The sequence below is a fragment of the Triticum aestivum genome, chromosome 2D (assembly GCF_018294505.1).
Source record: "Triticum aestivum cultivar Chinese Spring chromosome 2D, IWGSC CS RefSeq v2.1, whole genome shotgun sequence".
In the NCBI taxonomy this organism is placed as follows: domain Eukaryota; kingdom Viridiplantae; phylum Streptophyta; class Magnoliopsida; order Poales; family Poaceae; genus Triticum; species Triticum aestivum.
This window is the reverse complement of record NC_057799.1, coordinates 517,702,256-517,718,239: the sequence shown is the minus strand read 5'-3', so window position 1 is coordinate 517,718,239 and position 15,984 is coordinate 517,702,256. Positions and strand designations below refer to the sequence as shown.

The 15,984-nt window shown below is 47.3% G+C and overlaps 2 protein-coding genes across 2 annotated transcripts; both read right to left on the bottom strand.

Annotated features, from left to right (window-relative positions):
* Positions 1 to 292: 292 nt before the first annotated feature.
* LOC123054160 (transcription factor bHLH112) lies at positions 293 to 5,752 on the bottom strand. Its single transcript, XM_044477862.1, has 7 exons — positions 2,595 to 5,752; positions 1,918 to 2,515; positions 1,684 to 1,806; positions 1,523 to 1,600; positions 1,359 to 1,424; positions 879 to 917; positions 293 to 783 (listed from the first exon to the last, which is right to left on the bottom strand). The coding sequence occupies exons 1-7, from the start codon at positions 2,831 to 2,833 to the stop codon at positions 637 to 639; spliced, it is 1,290 nt and encodes a 429-aa protein (XP_044333797.1). The 5' UTR covers positions 2,834 to 5,752; the 3' UTR covers positions 293 to 636.
* A 1,603-nt stretch (positions 5,753 to 7,355) lies between these two features.
* On the bottom strand, positions 7,356 to 8,913 carry LOC123054161 (uncharacterized). The gene is made up of 2 exons (XM_044477863.1): positions 8,513 to 8,913; positions 7,356 to 7,641 (listed from the first exon to the last, which is right to left on the bottom strand). Exon 1 carries the CDS (start codon positions 8,874 to 8,876, stop codon positions 8,514 to 8,516), a length of 363 nt encoding a protein of 120 aa, XP_044333798.1. The 5' UTR covers positions 8,877 to 8,913; the 3' UTR covers positions 7,356 to 7,641; position 8,513.
* Positions 8,914 to 15,984: the final 7,071 nt, after the last annotated feature.

Sequence of the window (15,984 nt, the reverse complement as noted above, 5' to 3'; positions counted from 1 at the left end):
GATTCCTTAGAACCCCTCCCCTTTGGGCTTTTTTTTCCTGCATTTCAAACAGGCCCATGATGCGGCCGAATGGTTATCAGAAGTCCAGATGTCGCAAATGAGAATGGCTAATAGCTAGTTTAGACGCAGGTCTCGTTTGGCCCATAATTTGCCTACGCATCACTACATATATTTCCTCTTTTGATTCTCGAAAAGAAACATATATTTCCTCTTTTTCTTCTAAAGAACATATATTTCCTCTTTTTATGGACGTGCATACCTGCATATCTGTGCTACCAGCCGTGCCATCAAGTAACACATCAAATCAAAGGGTAAAATGCCATGGAAATATCAAGTACAAGCAGTGCGGTTCAACCTTCAAAAGACGGGAATAATTATACCGTTCTCCTAATAGCGAGTGATAAGCCTGCATCGACACCGTTTTCACACAAAGCCAAAGATCTAAGACCCCCAACTTTGTTATTCTAGACTACACATCGGGCACCATACAATACACCGGAAATAAAACTAGTATAGTAAAGTAAAAACAAGGAGAACGCAAGCAAAATAACCGACTACTCGTAAAGTCGTGAACACCCCAACCAATTCGTGAGCGTGACAACTAGAGGTGATAAAGGAAACATGCGATCGCTGGGATCATTGGTACCGGGAGCTCTTGTACACCGGCGTCCAGCAGTCCGGCAGGCTATTATCCTGGAAAACTTGCGGGGTGCAAGAAACAGGGACCAGGCAAAGCCCTCTCCCTCTCAAATCCTCCTCTTTACCTCCCCATTGAAAGGGCACCTGAAAAGAGTTGATGATAGCAAGTCATTACCAGGTATCGTTTGAGACGATTTAGAAAAGGGAAAAAAATACAAATCTCTGAAATTCAATGCTACCTCGTTTGTGCTATTCTTCATGTAGGGATCACTCAATAGCTGTCCAAATCAGAAAAAGGGCAAGCAGTCAGCATGGTACTAACAGTTGGCATTATTACCTAACTTTAGAAAAGGTGTAGTGCTGGTTGTGACTCGTGACTGTGCGAGTGACATTATTCTTTATGTTAATTATTCTATAGACGACGACAACATCATCTTTCTTTAGACAAGACTTGACATGGCATGGAAATCCTCATTCTCGAAAGAAAAAGAATGCCATGGAAATCCGCCAACAAACAGGCATAGCAAGTCAAGGTAGCAAATGCTTAGTGAAATGCAACGATAATGTGAAACCGTCGGTGTGAGTTTCCATTGTATCTTTATTATGCTACAGGACGTATTTACATGGCTCAGCTGCAGAACATTTCTTTGAAACCTTGGCAGTAACATCTGTAAGTCGAAACATACGGCTTATCTGAAAAGGATTATGATGATATCAACCTGTATTTGCTCATGTAGATATTCGATGTGCTTGATGGTTTCATACAACACTGACGCTCTATCCGTCTGATAAAATACAACTTTTAGATGGAGTTAGCAATAAAAAGAGAAGAATGGAAGGTCATCTCACTATTTTCACTTAGCAATACTTGCAGAATTTGTACCTTCCCATACGGTGAGATGATCTGCTGCAATGCTATGATCTTGTCTCTCTCTCCCAACTTCATATCAGGCACTTCTGCCTGTGTTTGGCTCAAAATAAGTTGATCGGATGCTTCTCAGAGAGTTTAAACCAGTTCGTCAAATAATCTTCATTGTTAGTTACCTTTGGAGGTGATCTACTTGAAGTATCTTTCTTCGACCTCTTTCCGTTGCCTGCCAACTTTTCCTCTGATTTTCTCTTCTTAGGATCACCTTCAGCACCACTTTGACCTGTACCAGTCCTTGCCTGCAAATTCAAGAGTCATATGTACACAGGTAGATTGTAGAGCACATTGTAAACAGCAATAACTTCTACTCTGCCGTTACTTAGCAATACAATTTAGCATTCCAGTCTTACCGAAATAGTACGTTGCTCATACTGATTGGTATGTGCCAATTCTGTTTTTGATCTGTAACCACTAGCATAGATTGCATCTGGTGAAATCCTAGCATCAAACGAAACCTGCATTACTCGGCCCTCCGGGAAAGCCCTTTCGCTCCCAGAGCCAGAATAACCCAGAGGGCTTCCATGAATTGCAACACTAGTAGGAAGCGTTTTCTGCAGGAATGCATTCATGGGAGCTCCAAGCTCCTGCTGCTGGGAACCATCTAGTTTTACCTCGTGGTTGTGGCTTGGCATGCAACCCATCATGCTCTCTTGCACCAAGGTACTGTTCCCGGGGTACACCGGTGGAGAGCTCGCAATCCCATCACGCCTGACGGGCAGAGCACTGGGGCCAGCGTACGGACCGCCACTGTCAAAACCATAGGAAGCTGATGCGGAGATGCTGTTGTAGTCGCTGCCGTCCATCCCTTTGAGGTAGTCGCATGCCGCCGAGGAGAAATCATCGAGCATTTCTGGCATCACCGTCCTCGCTTCAAGCAAGGAAAGGAAGTCCTTTCCATGGCCACTGCTCCCGCCAAGCTCGTTGCTGCTCCCATGAACTCCCATGCTACTGAAAAGGTTGTTTCACGGTCAACTTCTGTCAGATGTCACTGAACAAGCATCAACAAGTGTACGGCGTGCATACTCACAGGTCAGTCTGGTTCCATAGATGCCTGCTTGGAAGGTGTGTGCGGGCTGGTGACAAGGGGTCCTCGCAGAAGGTTGCCGGGTCAGTGGCAGCGGCGGTAAGGAGTGTGCCGGTGTGGGGGCTCCATGAGGGGAAGGGTGCATGCATCTGTAGGATCTGGTGACTCTCCCAGACGCTGCTGGCTGGTGAAGTGGAGGAACTGCTATAACCAACTGGAATCTCAGGTGCATGTTCGTCCATGAAATATACTTGGCTGCAGAAGATGTGATGGATAGGGTCATTTTATAGGTGCTTGGAATTCCCTTCTCTCCTCACCTTCCCATGGTGGTCTTTTCAGAGTGTATGCTGACGTATGCCTGATGAGATCCTTTCAAATTCTAAGGGGTGGTCAAGTTAACTTTTACTTGGCATGAGTTCATTTGACCTTGAGCGATCTACTTCTAGTAATCACTAATCAGTAGGGCGGGCCTTGTGGGGTGCAGTGAGATGGAATTGATTATTAAACCCAGTAACTTGGTAAGCTTGGAGGGAATTTCAGATCCTAATGACCGGGAAAGAAACCAATATCAAGAACATTTTGGTGGAAAATCATTATGTTACGGATAGGAATGTACTTGCTACAGGCAGTGGGTCTCTCTCATTCTCCCACTTGCACATTCCTCTGAAAGGATGTGTGTGCCGTCGTGCACCACAGAGTTGACTTCAGTAAGCAGTTCTACTGTGGAGAAGTAATTTCCAGAAAAATGAGCACACAATGTCGAGTGACTCAAGCCATATATCCTCATTACAAATATAGTTATACTAATTTGTACTCATATTTCCCTGAAAAGTTTAAAGTGGCCTGATTAATCAGCGACAATTAATATGGATCGGAGGGAGTACTAAAATGATGCTATGGCACCTAAACCATAGCATAAAGGGACACTACAGTCTTTGCAGGCTGTATACTGTGAGAGTGTGGACTGTGGAGAGGAGAGACTTCAGTCAACGCAAGTAGAAAGACCCTGCCATTTTGCGCTGAGAGTGGACGAGTGGTCTTGGTGTGCCAGGGTAGATTTCAAGTTTAGTTCGAACCTGTTGATGGATCCAACTCCAGTGAAGCAGCATCTGGACATGCTCTAATATTTGAAAAAAAAAACATGCAATTTGGAGATCTGAGACCTGAAAAATCAGTACCAGAGCTTTTGTAGTTCCTAGTAATAACAAGAAACTACAAAGATTTAGTAATTCTGACATAGCACTTTGTAAAAAAATCCCCATTACCCCCCTCCATTTCACTGTAAGTCTAACAAAAGTAAAGAGGTCATGATACCCATAAACTCAAGTTAGCCATTCCAGAAGCTCACTAGCACATTGCCACATGAAAGGGTTGTAGTGGGCCGTAATTTTTTTTCACTACAAGCAGCACCGTAGCATAGACCTGTGCCGACTAGTATTCTGAATGTCCAAACTGTAACAATTGAGGGACCAACAGATTCTAGAAAATACCTATCACTTTCTCTGAAACTCCCAGCATCCTCTAAAATTCTCTGGATAAGGAAAGTAAACACCACTTCACCTCTTAAGCAATAAACTTGCAGACTGGCGGCTTAAAGCATCTGCTTCCATCCTATTCTTTATAAAACACCCCAGTATATTATCATCTGATCTGACACATAAATACTGGTTCCCAGATTGAATTAAGAGGCTCAAGTTGAACCGTTGGGGGGAAATACCCTTAAATAACAATCACCATCAGCACACTGGTATCTGTATTTGGTTAGGGAGATGTAATCCTGATAAAAAGGGATGTTTGTAAAAAAGGGAAAGTCATAGCAGACTCCTTTTCTTTACGTAATTGCTTAACAACTTATGAAATCAAAGGCCCTTTCTGCAAAGCAACAAAAAGCTTATGATGACACAGCTTGTATTATACACGTAAAAAAGGTAGGTAAGGAAGGAATATTTTTTTCTTCCAGAATCAGCAATAGTTCTGGTACTAAATGATACTTGGTTGAAATATCAAATTCATTCTAGAGATAAAATTGTTGATTCTCTGATAACTTGATCTTCTAAAATAAAATTTTAGGTTGAGCTTCTAGAATAAGTTGGGTAGGGGCAGCTTATTTTCACAGCCGGCCCTCAGCCCCAAAAAAACTGTCCCTTATTTGCTACAACATCCTTTAGAAAACCAAGACCAGATACCAGGAGCTATAACGCCTGCCAATAAATCACCCTGGATGCATACAAGGATGGGGGGCCTTCCAACTTTCAGAGGAGAGAAAGACATAAAGCATGGATATCCAGTGGGAAGCATGCGTACCATTCATTCTAATAGAGAATAAGAGGTAAAGCATACCAAGAATTCTTTGTGGGCTTTAATGACCGAATAGGAATGCGCCTTTCTCTCCTCTATGTTGACCTCTTTCGTGTCAAGCACTAGGGATAATCTCATTTCAAAACTTAATGCAAAGACTTCTTACTCACATGTGACGACCTCAGGTTAGTGGAGGCCGAAAATGAAGGATTAAAGTTGGATGTCTCAGCGTGAACATAAGAAGGATCTACAAGCAAATGCGTTAGATACGGGTCCTTTGAGAATACACATCCTCCCTGACCAATGATTAACGGCAGTTCTGTGGAGCGGTTTGGTGGGATAGTTAATAATGAGATCGTCTGTTGTGACGTATGAAGTGTACGTTGCCCATTATGGTCCAGATGAGGGCATTAGATTCAAAGGGTGGTGCAATACACTTCAATCACCATACAAATTGCTGACAAAGCCGGTTCCGTCAGAAATTTAATAAGAAAGCCGTACAACGACATGATGGTGTATGAGGCAACCTGAAGCTAGAGTCTAGACTTGATATCTGTTCCTTTCCTCATCCTTTGATGAGGAGCACCCAGACATCTACGAGTTGGTCCAACAAATCAAATCGGAGGCACGCTCCTGGGCTATGGCAAGTGCAGGAAGCCTCAACCTGCTGCTGCCCTGTGTGAGTGCCTCTGAGATATTAATGTGTCTGTGTGCTGGGGTTCAGCTTAACTTTAGGCTTGTAACCACCAACTTTTACATTCTATCAATACACTGAAGCACCAAGCTTTTACATTCCCTTAACGGGCAAAAAAAAAGGGATGCTTGAGTTATTACTGATATTGCTTTCCGAGCACGTAAAAGCATGTTAAGGCCAGATATAGTCATAGAGAAATAGAGAAAGTTACCTGGAAATGGTAGGAACAGGATCAACAATCAATTTTTTCCCCGAACCTTATTGCTAGCACGCCTGCCCAAAAGGCACAGCTGTAGAAGAGAAATCATGAATGAATAAAAATTTATGCAAAGGATACAAGTCATGACTTGTCAGAGAGCAACTCAGCAGTAGCTATAAACCATTGTACCTGTGAAATTAGAGTAAAAGCAACTTTGACTCCTGAAGAACGACCATTATCCCTGGGCATAGTAACAATTAGTGAAGACTGTAAAATTTCATAACCATAGTAAAAAACTAAAAGGTATTTGATATTTTGAGAGTAAGTCAAAGCAAAACAGGATAGTGATAACCTAATTCAAACAAGAATATAACCATGTCAATTGCCAACTGAACTGGAAAATCAGGAGATTAATACAAAGATAGATGACAATGGAAAGATACATTAAGTGAGGTCATGTTTTACCAGAAAAGGTTTGAACAAAGCGGACAAAAAGACACATTACAAACAAGTTGCTCAGAAGCACGAAACTACCAATGCAAGTGGAGGAACCTCGCTGAACTACACACTTTCCGTCAGACTGAATGAATTAGGACAGTTCGACAGAAAAAAATGCAACAGATCAACATGAAGCTCACATGAGTAAATATTTCAATTCACGCTCCTCGCAGAAAAAAAAAAAGCAGAAATGAAAACCACAATGCGACTAAGGCACCCAGCAATCCTGTAAAAACGATGAGCTTCCAAACATTCGGGCATGCATTTAATCAGAAGCAATCTATAAACTGGTCTAGCCGCCATGTGGCATTGCTCCCTCCAAATTTCCAGTTTAGTAATGCTGTTCACTTTGTCAGGCGACATCATTCCTACTGTTCTTAAAAATGCATGGTAGTAGAAGACGAGCAGAACAAAATAATTCGAGGAATTATTGATGGGAGTAGAATGAGCATCAAACTTCTAAAAGTCTACCAAAAAATTATAGTAAGCATTCTTAGAATAGTTTTTCATATTATTATCCTTTACACTCTTTTAGACCCATACCACCGGATGATGGCCATATTGAAAAGAGGGATGCATATCACTGTCAATAAGTTTTTAAGTGATGCAGAAAGGCATTTTCACATGCCTGCCCACTGCCACAGGAACCCTAATATAAACACAGCATAACTTGCCTCAAACAGTCAAGCTCAAACATATACTTCTGGCAAACCTTGTGCCAGCCGCACCAAATAATGTAGTAAAGTGCAGTCTAAATCCACATGCCTGCCCACTGCCACAGGAACCCTAATATAAACACAGCATAACTTGCCTCAAACAGTCAAGCTCAAACATATACTTCTGGCAAACCTTGTGCCAGCCGCACTAAATAATGTAGTAAAGTGCAGTCTAAATCCACAATAACCCAAACAGAGGGCAGGAAGTACCTGATGTTACTACGCCGTCTGATGTTGATCAAGTTTGTCAGACTGTTGCTAACAGAAGGTAAGGAACATACATTCTCCTTGGCGAGCAACAACTTGGGAACAGAGAATCCGAAACCAAAAATAGTAGACAAATAAAGGACACAACTGAATGGAGAACACAGTTATAAATTGGCATGTACCAAGCATACACCATTTATCCAATTGACCAAAACGGACAACCGAGAGTGAACATGAGATTTTATACCACATGTGTTTACTAGTACAAACATGCAAGATAAAGGAATTGCTTGATCGCTGCAGAGACTAGCTCTATTACATATGCCACCATTGGACTAACAGTTGTCCAAAGATGCACTTTCTGATACATTGAGAACAACTAACTGAAGTGAGCCTTCTGTCCATCACAGCAGCAAACGACTAAGATGAGTTAATCACCTGTCAAGTAAGAAAAAAAATCAAGCTACATTCGGTTTGAACATGACCATCAATACAAACATACCGTTTCATTGTCATGTCATGCCATAATTTCTATACACAATCAAAAAATATATGATAAATGAGCTCAAGACCAGAAAAAGGAGAAGACGGGGCAGTGGGTCTTCCTTCTTCCTATCAACGAAGAAAGAACAACAGCATGGTCAGTTTTGTCCTATGTGTAACATTTATCTACCAGAAGAAGGGACCAGAACAATGCCAAAAATAATACGAAGATAACCCGATCATAACCCAAGTATCACTACCAGCTGAAGTTCGTCAGTTATTATGATAGTGAGTATTCACCTCTCTGTCAATGCTAAGCAACCGTTTAAGACTAAGAAAACAGTATATAACATTCACACCTCATGACAACTATTATTATAGAAATTAAGAATAATCTCACTGTGACACAATCTCCTTGGATATAGCAGTAAGCCTGGTCGGTGGATTTCTACATTACCCTGTAAGTAGTCCTTTCTACCAACACTTTAAGGATCCAACCAACCCTAAGGTATTTTAGCAACTTCCACATCAACACTCAAAAGTTGGATAACAGCAACAAACGAAATTGTGGATTGTATAAATAGACTGTTACTCTGGTATCACCAATGTGCATCAAACATTGAACAAAAGTAGCAACACATCACATATGGATGTTTCATAATTCATATCGATACCAAATCAAACTACACAATCGAACATAAATCAGTTCCCCGACAACTTAATCCATGTGTTTCAACACCAGAAACCAATCTAATTCGCCTCAAGCGCAACAATCTAAGGCGACCGATTCCGCCGAATCAACAAACCCTAGATTCTAGCGCCTGACCTCACTTGCAGTAGCGGTCGGCCTTCTTCCTCACGCGGTCGTCGAGGGCCTGCTCGACGGTGCGGTCGCGGGAGGTGCGGGCGGCGTTGGACGGGTCGTACCCGAACTTCCTCGTCTCCACGGGGAACAGCTCCTCGTACTTCATCCGCTTCGCCGCGTCGATGGTGTAGTCGCCTCCGGCTTCGGCGCCCTCCGTGGCCGCAGCGGCAGCAGCGGCGGCGGCGGCTTCAGCGTCGGCGTCGGCGGGGACATCGTCGGCGGGCTTCTTGTTCTTCTTTTGCTTCTTGGGCTTGCGGAGGGTGGCGGCCTCGCCGCCCTTGAAGACGAGGCGGCCGGGCTTGGCTTTCTTGTAAACGTCCGACATGGGGTAAAAGGGTGAGTCGCACGGCTGACGCCGAGGTGTGCCTCGTATGTATGATGTGGTCGATGTCGGGCTCGGGTCGCCGGGTCGGTTGGGGCTCGAGGCGCGATGGAGAATCAGAGTTTTTTTTTATTGTAATACATGTGAATTATAAAGAACAAAGTACAAGTTACGTAAGGACTTGCATGATAAAACTGAAAAAGTAGAAAAATATCTCTGAGCTTGACACCAACGCCTGTCACCTGCCTTCAGCACCACCACAGCAGTCACCAAAGAAAAGAATGACGAATCACCTTCTCACCTATACCTGGCCATCCCTCGGGCCGGGCCGGGCCAACCAAAGCCCGACGCAAAAAACCCAGGCCCGAGCCCGGCCCGGCCCGGCTGTCGGGCCTAAAAATTGGGCCCGAGCCCGGCCCATCACGCTAAAAGCCCGTTGGGGCTTGGGCCACGGGCCGGGCCTCTTCCTTAAACGGCGAAAACGACGGGCCCAGGCTCGGCCCGGCCCGTGTTTCGGGCTCAAAACCTAGGCCCGAGCCCGGCCCGTGTACAAGGTCGGGCCGGGCTGCCCACGGCCAGGACTATCCTCACCCAAACTCGATGCGACTCCATCGCTGATATGCAGCTTTGCGGACCTTCAAGGTGGCTCACCAAAAGTGAAGTCATTGTCGTTGAACGAATCAGACCGGGGCAACACCCCGGACACGCCATCGAACTCCAGATCTGGCACTCCACCACGACTCAGACGCCGAAGGAGGAGATCATACCTGTCATCCACGAACCACGAACCCAGCACACGTTCCGTCTTTCAGATGTCATCGATGCATACCACAATCTGCATCCGCTCCTGGACTACCTCCCAAGCTCCACGCCGACGCTGGAGCAAATGCCGTCGCAACGGCGGAGCCCGAGGACACAGGTCCACCACGAGGATGTCGCCGCCGCCACGCCATCCTTGCTTGAACAAACTGGTTTCCAAATCCATCCCCAACCATAGGACCGATGGCCTCGTCAGGAAAGGATACGAAGAATCTTTATTCAGTGTTGTCATCGTCGCCGCCAAAGCCAAGACGATGAACAGCCTAAAAACCTAGACTACAAGGGAGTAAAAACGATCCACGCGCGTGGACCCGGCGACCCCGCTCATCACCGACGACCGAGGTTGCCAGCAGAGGGGAGCTGCCGGAGGACGGCGCTGAAAGATGGCCTCTCCTGGCTGCGGCTTTTCTTTACCATAAATTTCATTGTGCTCTTGTATTTCTCTTCTTTTTATAGTATAGACGCAAACGCTCATACATACATATGTACACTTACCCCTATGAATGCACACACCCTACCCCTATGAGCACCTTCGAGAGACGTAGCCGGCATATCATCTTAAGATATACGAAGTCACTGTAGGCGCCTCGCCATCGACGGGAACGTCTCCTTCCACTGTAAGCGTATCGCCGGAAATCCTGAAATAAATCCAGGAATAATGCGAGCGCCAGGATTTGAAGCTTGGTGAGTTGGGGATACTGTCGTGGATCTAAGGCTGGCAGTAGAATGGGGGGTAGGTATGTAGAGGCAAGATCCTAGCTATGGCGAAGTTGTACACACGAGTTTTACGAGTTCAGGCCCTTCGCGGAGGAAGTAATAGCCCTACGTCTCGATGCCCGGAGGCGGTCGACTGGGATTATACGTGTGTGTGTGTTACAGGGGGTGCAAACCCTTGTCTCAGAGGAGGGGGTGGCTTATATAGAGTGCGCCAGGACCCCAGCTCCCCTCCGTTACACAGGGTTCAATGTACATAAAGCGAGAGCGTTACAGGTAACGTCAATAATAAAGTGCTATAAATGATCATTAAGTCTATGAGTAAACGCCCGACCGTTGCTGTGTAGAGTGGCTTTAGGTCTTCTATACGTCGAGTGGTGTTTTACATGGTCGAATGGTTGAGTGGTCGAGTGACCTAAAGAAGGAGGGGTCTCCGAGTGAATGGTAGGTCGAGTGGATTGCACTCGACACCTTTGTTGGGCCCTCCCTATTTACTCTTGAACTTCTTTGCTTCTAAGACAAGGACCTTAGGTAGGACGTATAGGTCAGGCCTATTACCCTACCCCAGGTCTATGTCCTCGTCATTAGCCCCCGAATGGATTGAGGTCCGAGTGAAAAGAAGGTTAAAGTTGATCTTGCTTTGACTCTTGCCTTTCTCAAGAATTCATCTCTGAACGGAGGCCAGTGTTGGAACTTCAGCTTCATTTCAGTCGCCTTGATCGATTCAGAATTGCCGATTGGTTTTTATAACGTCACCCGTCACGTGTTGTCTTTGACGCGAAATCTTTGGCGTGATCGGTTGCAGAGGATCCCGGATTTCGCGTGATTTGAAATTTCGGTGGAAGCGCGCCATGGTAAGTGGAGTGGATAAACATGACGTTTCGATTTCTGCGCCACCTTTTTCGCCACGTATCCCGTGTGCGACTGTTGAGGGATTTGACAGGATCGCCCGGACCCACGCGTCAGCCACTCGGAAGTGGGCCTTTAAAAGCGGCGAGGCCGAGGCGTCCGCACTGTGCGTGCCCATTCTCCTTCTTCTTCCTCTTGCTCCTTCACCCCATCCGGCTTCTCCACTCTCGACGCCGCCGCTCCGACGCCATGGGGAAGGAGAAAACGGCGGCGCTGGAACGCGCGAAGAAGGCGACGGGGGCGGCGAAAAGCAAGAAGACGAATCGGGGATCTTCATCGCGCTCGGGGCTGCCGTCGGGTTGGATCCAGGGAGATTGGATCCGATCTTCGCTTCGGCAGGAAGACTTGGACGAGATGGCCGAGTTAGGGCTGATCGTCCATGAGGCTGCGCGGTTGCCGGAGGGAGAAACGGAGCCGCAGCCGCGACCGGGTGAGTGTGTTCTGCTCGCCACCCATGTCGACCGCGGCTTCTCGCTTCCTCCACACCCTTTTTTTCGAGGTTTCTTGAATTTCTTCGGGGCTCAACTCCATCATTTTACTCCCAACACCATCACATATCTTGCCGCATTCGTGTCCATGTGCGAGAATTTCTTGGGGTGTCGACCGCACTGGGGTCTTTTCAAGCACATTTTCACCATCCACTCCCAAACAGTGAAGAAAGCAAACTCGAATGATGAGAAAACCCATGTTATCCAGATGTGTGGGGGCCTGGGTATCCAGAAGAGGAAGAGGAGTTATTTTCGTTCGATGACTCTTCCTGAGTCGGTCAGAGGCTGGCAGTCGACCTGGTTCTACTGCCAGGATATCGTGACCCTAGGCCAGTCGACTGGACTTCCTTCTTTTTCTTTCGATCGTGTTCAGACTCCATCTTCGTTGAAAGTGACCGCCGCAGAGAAGGCGGAGACAGGCATGCTGGTCGAGAGGGTGGTTCAGCTGATCAATCAAGGCGTCACCGGCATGGATCTGCTGGAGGTGTTCCTCAGTCGGCGTATCCAACCGCTCCAGGCCCGTGACCATTCCATGTGGATGTACTCAGGGGCCAGCGACACCGCTCGGGTTCATCCAGAGGAGGTGCCGGCCAAAACTGTGGCCCAATGGTTGAGGAGCATCACCGGGAACAAGGACAACCCCAGGGGCGCCAGGAGAGTTGACCCTTTCAGCGACAGCAACCATCCAGACAAGGTTTGACCGCTATCACCGATTGTACTTGGATGTATTTTCCGACTATTTGCTAATCCGACTGATTTCCACTCGGCTTATTGTCTTGTAGATTTACACAGGGATGTACTCAATGCCCAATGGCGAACAAGCTCTGGAGCAGGACCATGAGGGCGAGGATAGCGCAGAGGAGAGTGGTGAATGGGAGTCGCCAGACGACGATGATGAAGACGAGAGCGACGAGTCAAACGACGACGACGAGGTAGCCGACTCACCACCTCGTTCGGAGCGTCGATCCAAGCAGCATCATGATCCCGCGGGCAGGCGCGGTAAGGCTGTGGCCTCGAGCGCTCCGGCTCAGAAACGCGCTCGGTCGTTGACTCCGGAGCTGGTGGAGAAAGTCACCAAGCAGCCCAAAGTCAACCCCTCGAAGTCTCGGAAGACCTTGCCTAAGATCAAGATGGATGTTCCTGTTGCTTCTGGGTAAATGTTCTTTCCGTGTTTTTCTTGCTCCGACTGATTTTCTTATCCTGACCGAGTGGATGATGAAAATTTTCTAGCCCGGCCTCTGGCTTGACTGATATGGATATCGACAGGGTTCCAGACGACGAGGAAAATGATGATGCAGCTACCTCCAAAGCCAGTAAGTCTGCCCGACTCAAATTTATTCGGTCGACTGGATTGTTCGTCGGTTGTCTCTCTGATTTTTTCTGTTTACTGCAGCTCCACGAGATGGTGTTGTGCTTTCGGATGATGAAGAAGAAGTACCGCTGAGGGAAAGGAGGAGGAGGGACAAGGGACTGAGTGGGAAAGCGCCTGAGGTTCAGGTTCCTCAGTCGACACTGGCGCGTGGGACGGCGGTCGAGCGATCGACAGATCCGGCTCGCACCAACGTCACTTTCGCTATCCCGCTGTCGACTGACTGCCCATCAGGATCAGCTGCTCAGACCCCTGCTGCTCCAATACAACTCCAGGCATCAGACCCAGCGGCTGCTTCGACCACTCTGCCATCGTCGCTTTTCACTGTGTATCAAACTCCAGACGATTCATCGAGTGTCGCCAAGGAAGCTCTTCTTCAGTTGAATCTTGTGATGGGGCAGATGAAAGTGGTGCATGATGCCAGTCAGGTGGCCTTCAACGCCGGCGCTGCTCTGCAGACCAATGTCCAGGTTAGTTGATTGCCGACTGGTCTTATTTCTCATCCGATCACCCACTCGGGTGTGACTGTTCTAAAGTAGCACAAGTCAATTTGAGTCGACTTGGATTGAGTCGATTGAGTCTTAAAACTACTTGGGGCACTCTGAGTGCAACCACTGGGTGTAGTCCCCGAGACCATAGTTGACTGCGGGCAGTCGACTGTGGTCTGAGAACCTGAATTTTGTCACTCGACCTGGGCGGGCCAGGTCGGGTGGAACCGGAACCAGTGGGGGCACGCTAAGTGCACCAACTGGGTGTAGTCCCCGAGACCATGGTCGACTGGAGGCAGTCGACTATGGTCTGAGAACAACTCTTTTTTTTGCGACTCGCGCTGGGCAGACCATGCCGAGTGTTTAATCAAACCAGTGGGGGCACGCTAAGTGCACCCACTGGGTGTAGTCCCTGAGACTGCCGTTGAATGTTTGATTCGGCGGCAGTCTTAGAGTAACTTTCACCGTGATGTTCTTTTGTTTCTGTCGACTGATATGGCTTATACATTGACTGCAGAAATCTTGTGATCTTGGGGCTCAGCTTTCTACACTGAACAAGCAGCAAATCAGCCTCAACCTTGATCTGGAATTGGCCAGGAAGAATCTCAAGACTGCTCATGACAAAGTAGCTGCCATGGGAGGTAACCAACCGTCAACTGTCCATCTTACAACTGGCACTTTTCCTTTCCATTTTTTGAACCGAGTGACTCCACTCGAGCAGATGTATGTAGTGAAAATCGTCAACTCCAAGCTCGTCTGAAGAATGTTATTTCTTTAGAGAAAATGAAGCAGGCTCTGGAGAAGAAGGATCTGGACCTTGCTGCTGCACAGAAGGAAGCGCGAGAGAAAACTGCACTTGCTGACAAGAAGCTTGCTTCAGTCGGCAAGTTAGAAGAAGAGAACTCCAAACTGAAGACTGCTGTCTCTGACGCCAATCGAGAGGTCGAACGACTGAAGAAAGACAAGGACCAGCTGACTGACGAGATTGGGAGCCTCAAAGCCAAGGAAGGCGAGTTGGAATCATATCTGGGCCAGCTTGCTGCGAAACTGGTCTTAAAGCTTGAAGGTAGCCGACGTTCAACTAACTCTGTTATGGTCGATTGACAGGTCTTTTTATATTGTCGACTCACCATTCACTCGACTGTGCAGAACTTTGCCAGGACTTTGAAGCGGAAACTGGGTGGGTCGAGATGGGTCTCGATCCCATAAATTGCCCAGTCAAGGATGATGTTGCAATGAATGTGCTGCGGTTAGAGTCTCGCATAGACAGCGCGGTTGCTTATCTTGCCCGCCTGAAGGCGGCGATGACTCGGGTTGATGCTGAACTCTGGCCTCAGGCGGAACTGTCTCAAGACCTCGAGTCTCTGATGGTCCGACTGAACCAAATACCTGACCGAGTGCAAGAATGGAAGAAGTCATCTGCTCGCTGCGGTGCTGACATCGCCCTGTCTCTGGTCCGAGTGCACTGCAAAGATGTCAAAGAAGACAAGCTGGCAGAGCTCAAGGTTGCTAACACAAAAAGGCACACTTTCGAGTCCTTCATGGACACTTTCCTTGACGCCGCCACTCGCATCGCAGACAACATAGACCTTGACAGTTTCTGCGACCCAGCCAGTCCTTCTCCCGCGAGTGACCAAAAAACATTATGCTCCACCTTTATTTGCCTCGGAATGCCGAGTGATTGTGTAATCGTTAAACTTCTTCGGGCTTGATGCTCGAGTACTTTTGATATGCGGTCCGGAACCTTAGGATTTATCTGAACTTGGTTTATCTTGGAATATGCTTGCGTTTGCCTTCGAGTGGGTTTTGTTCCTCACTCGGAATAATCTTTGAACTTGAGATGCAGCTCTAAGGAGGAGATTCCAGTCGACCTGCACCTCGTCGTCCTTGCGGATGAGGATGGAGCGTACGTTGTACTTGTGGCGTAACTCCGAGGAGAAGGTTGCAGTCGACCTGCACCTCGTCGTCCTTGCAGATAGGAATGGAGCGTACATTGTACTTGCACTGCAGCTCCGAGGAGTAGGTGGCAGTCGACCTGCACCTCGTCGTCCCTGCGGATAGGGATGTGTTTCAAGCTTAGGAGAGTACTGGACTACAGCTAAGCCCCCGAGTGGGAGGGTTGCTCTCCACTCGGTAGGATTTTTTAAACTTAGGCGAGTACTGGACTGCAGCTAAGCCCCCGAGTGGGAGGGTTGCTCTCCACTCGGTAGGATTTTTTTAAAACTTAGGCGAGTACTGGACTGCAGCTAAGCCCCCGAGTGGGAGGGTTGCTCTCCACTCAGTAGGATTTTTTAAACTTAGGCGAGTACTGGACTGCAGCTAAG

Coding starts and splice junctions, on each gene's coding strand:
- LOC123054160 (XM_044477862.1), bottom strand. CDS start 2,833: ATGGACGAACATGCACCTGAGATTCCAGTTGGTTATAGCAGTTCCTCC. Junction 2,516..2,594: donor CTATGGAACCAGACTGACCT/GTGAGTATGCAC, acceptor CAACCTTTTCAG/TAGCATGGGAGTTCATGGGA. Junction 1,807..1,917: donor ATGAGCAACGTACTATTTCG/GTAAGACTGGAA, acceptor TTGAATTTGCAG/GCAAGGACTGGTACAGGTCA.
- LOC123054161 (XM_044477863.1), bottom strand. CDS start 8,876: ATGTCGGACGTTTACAAGAAAGCCAAGCCCGGCCGCCTCGTCTTCAAG.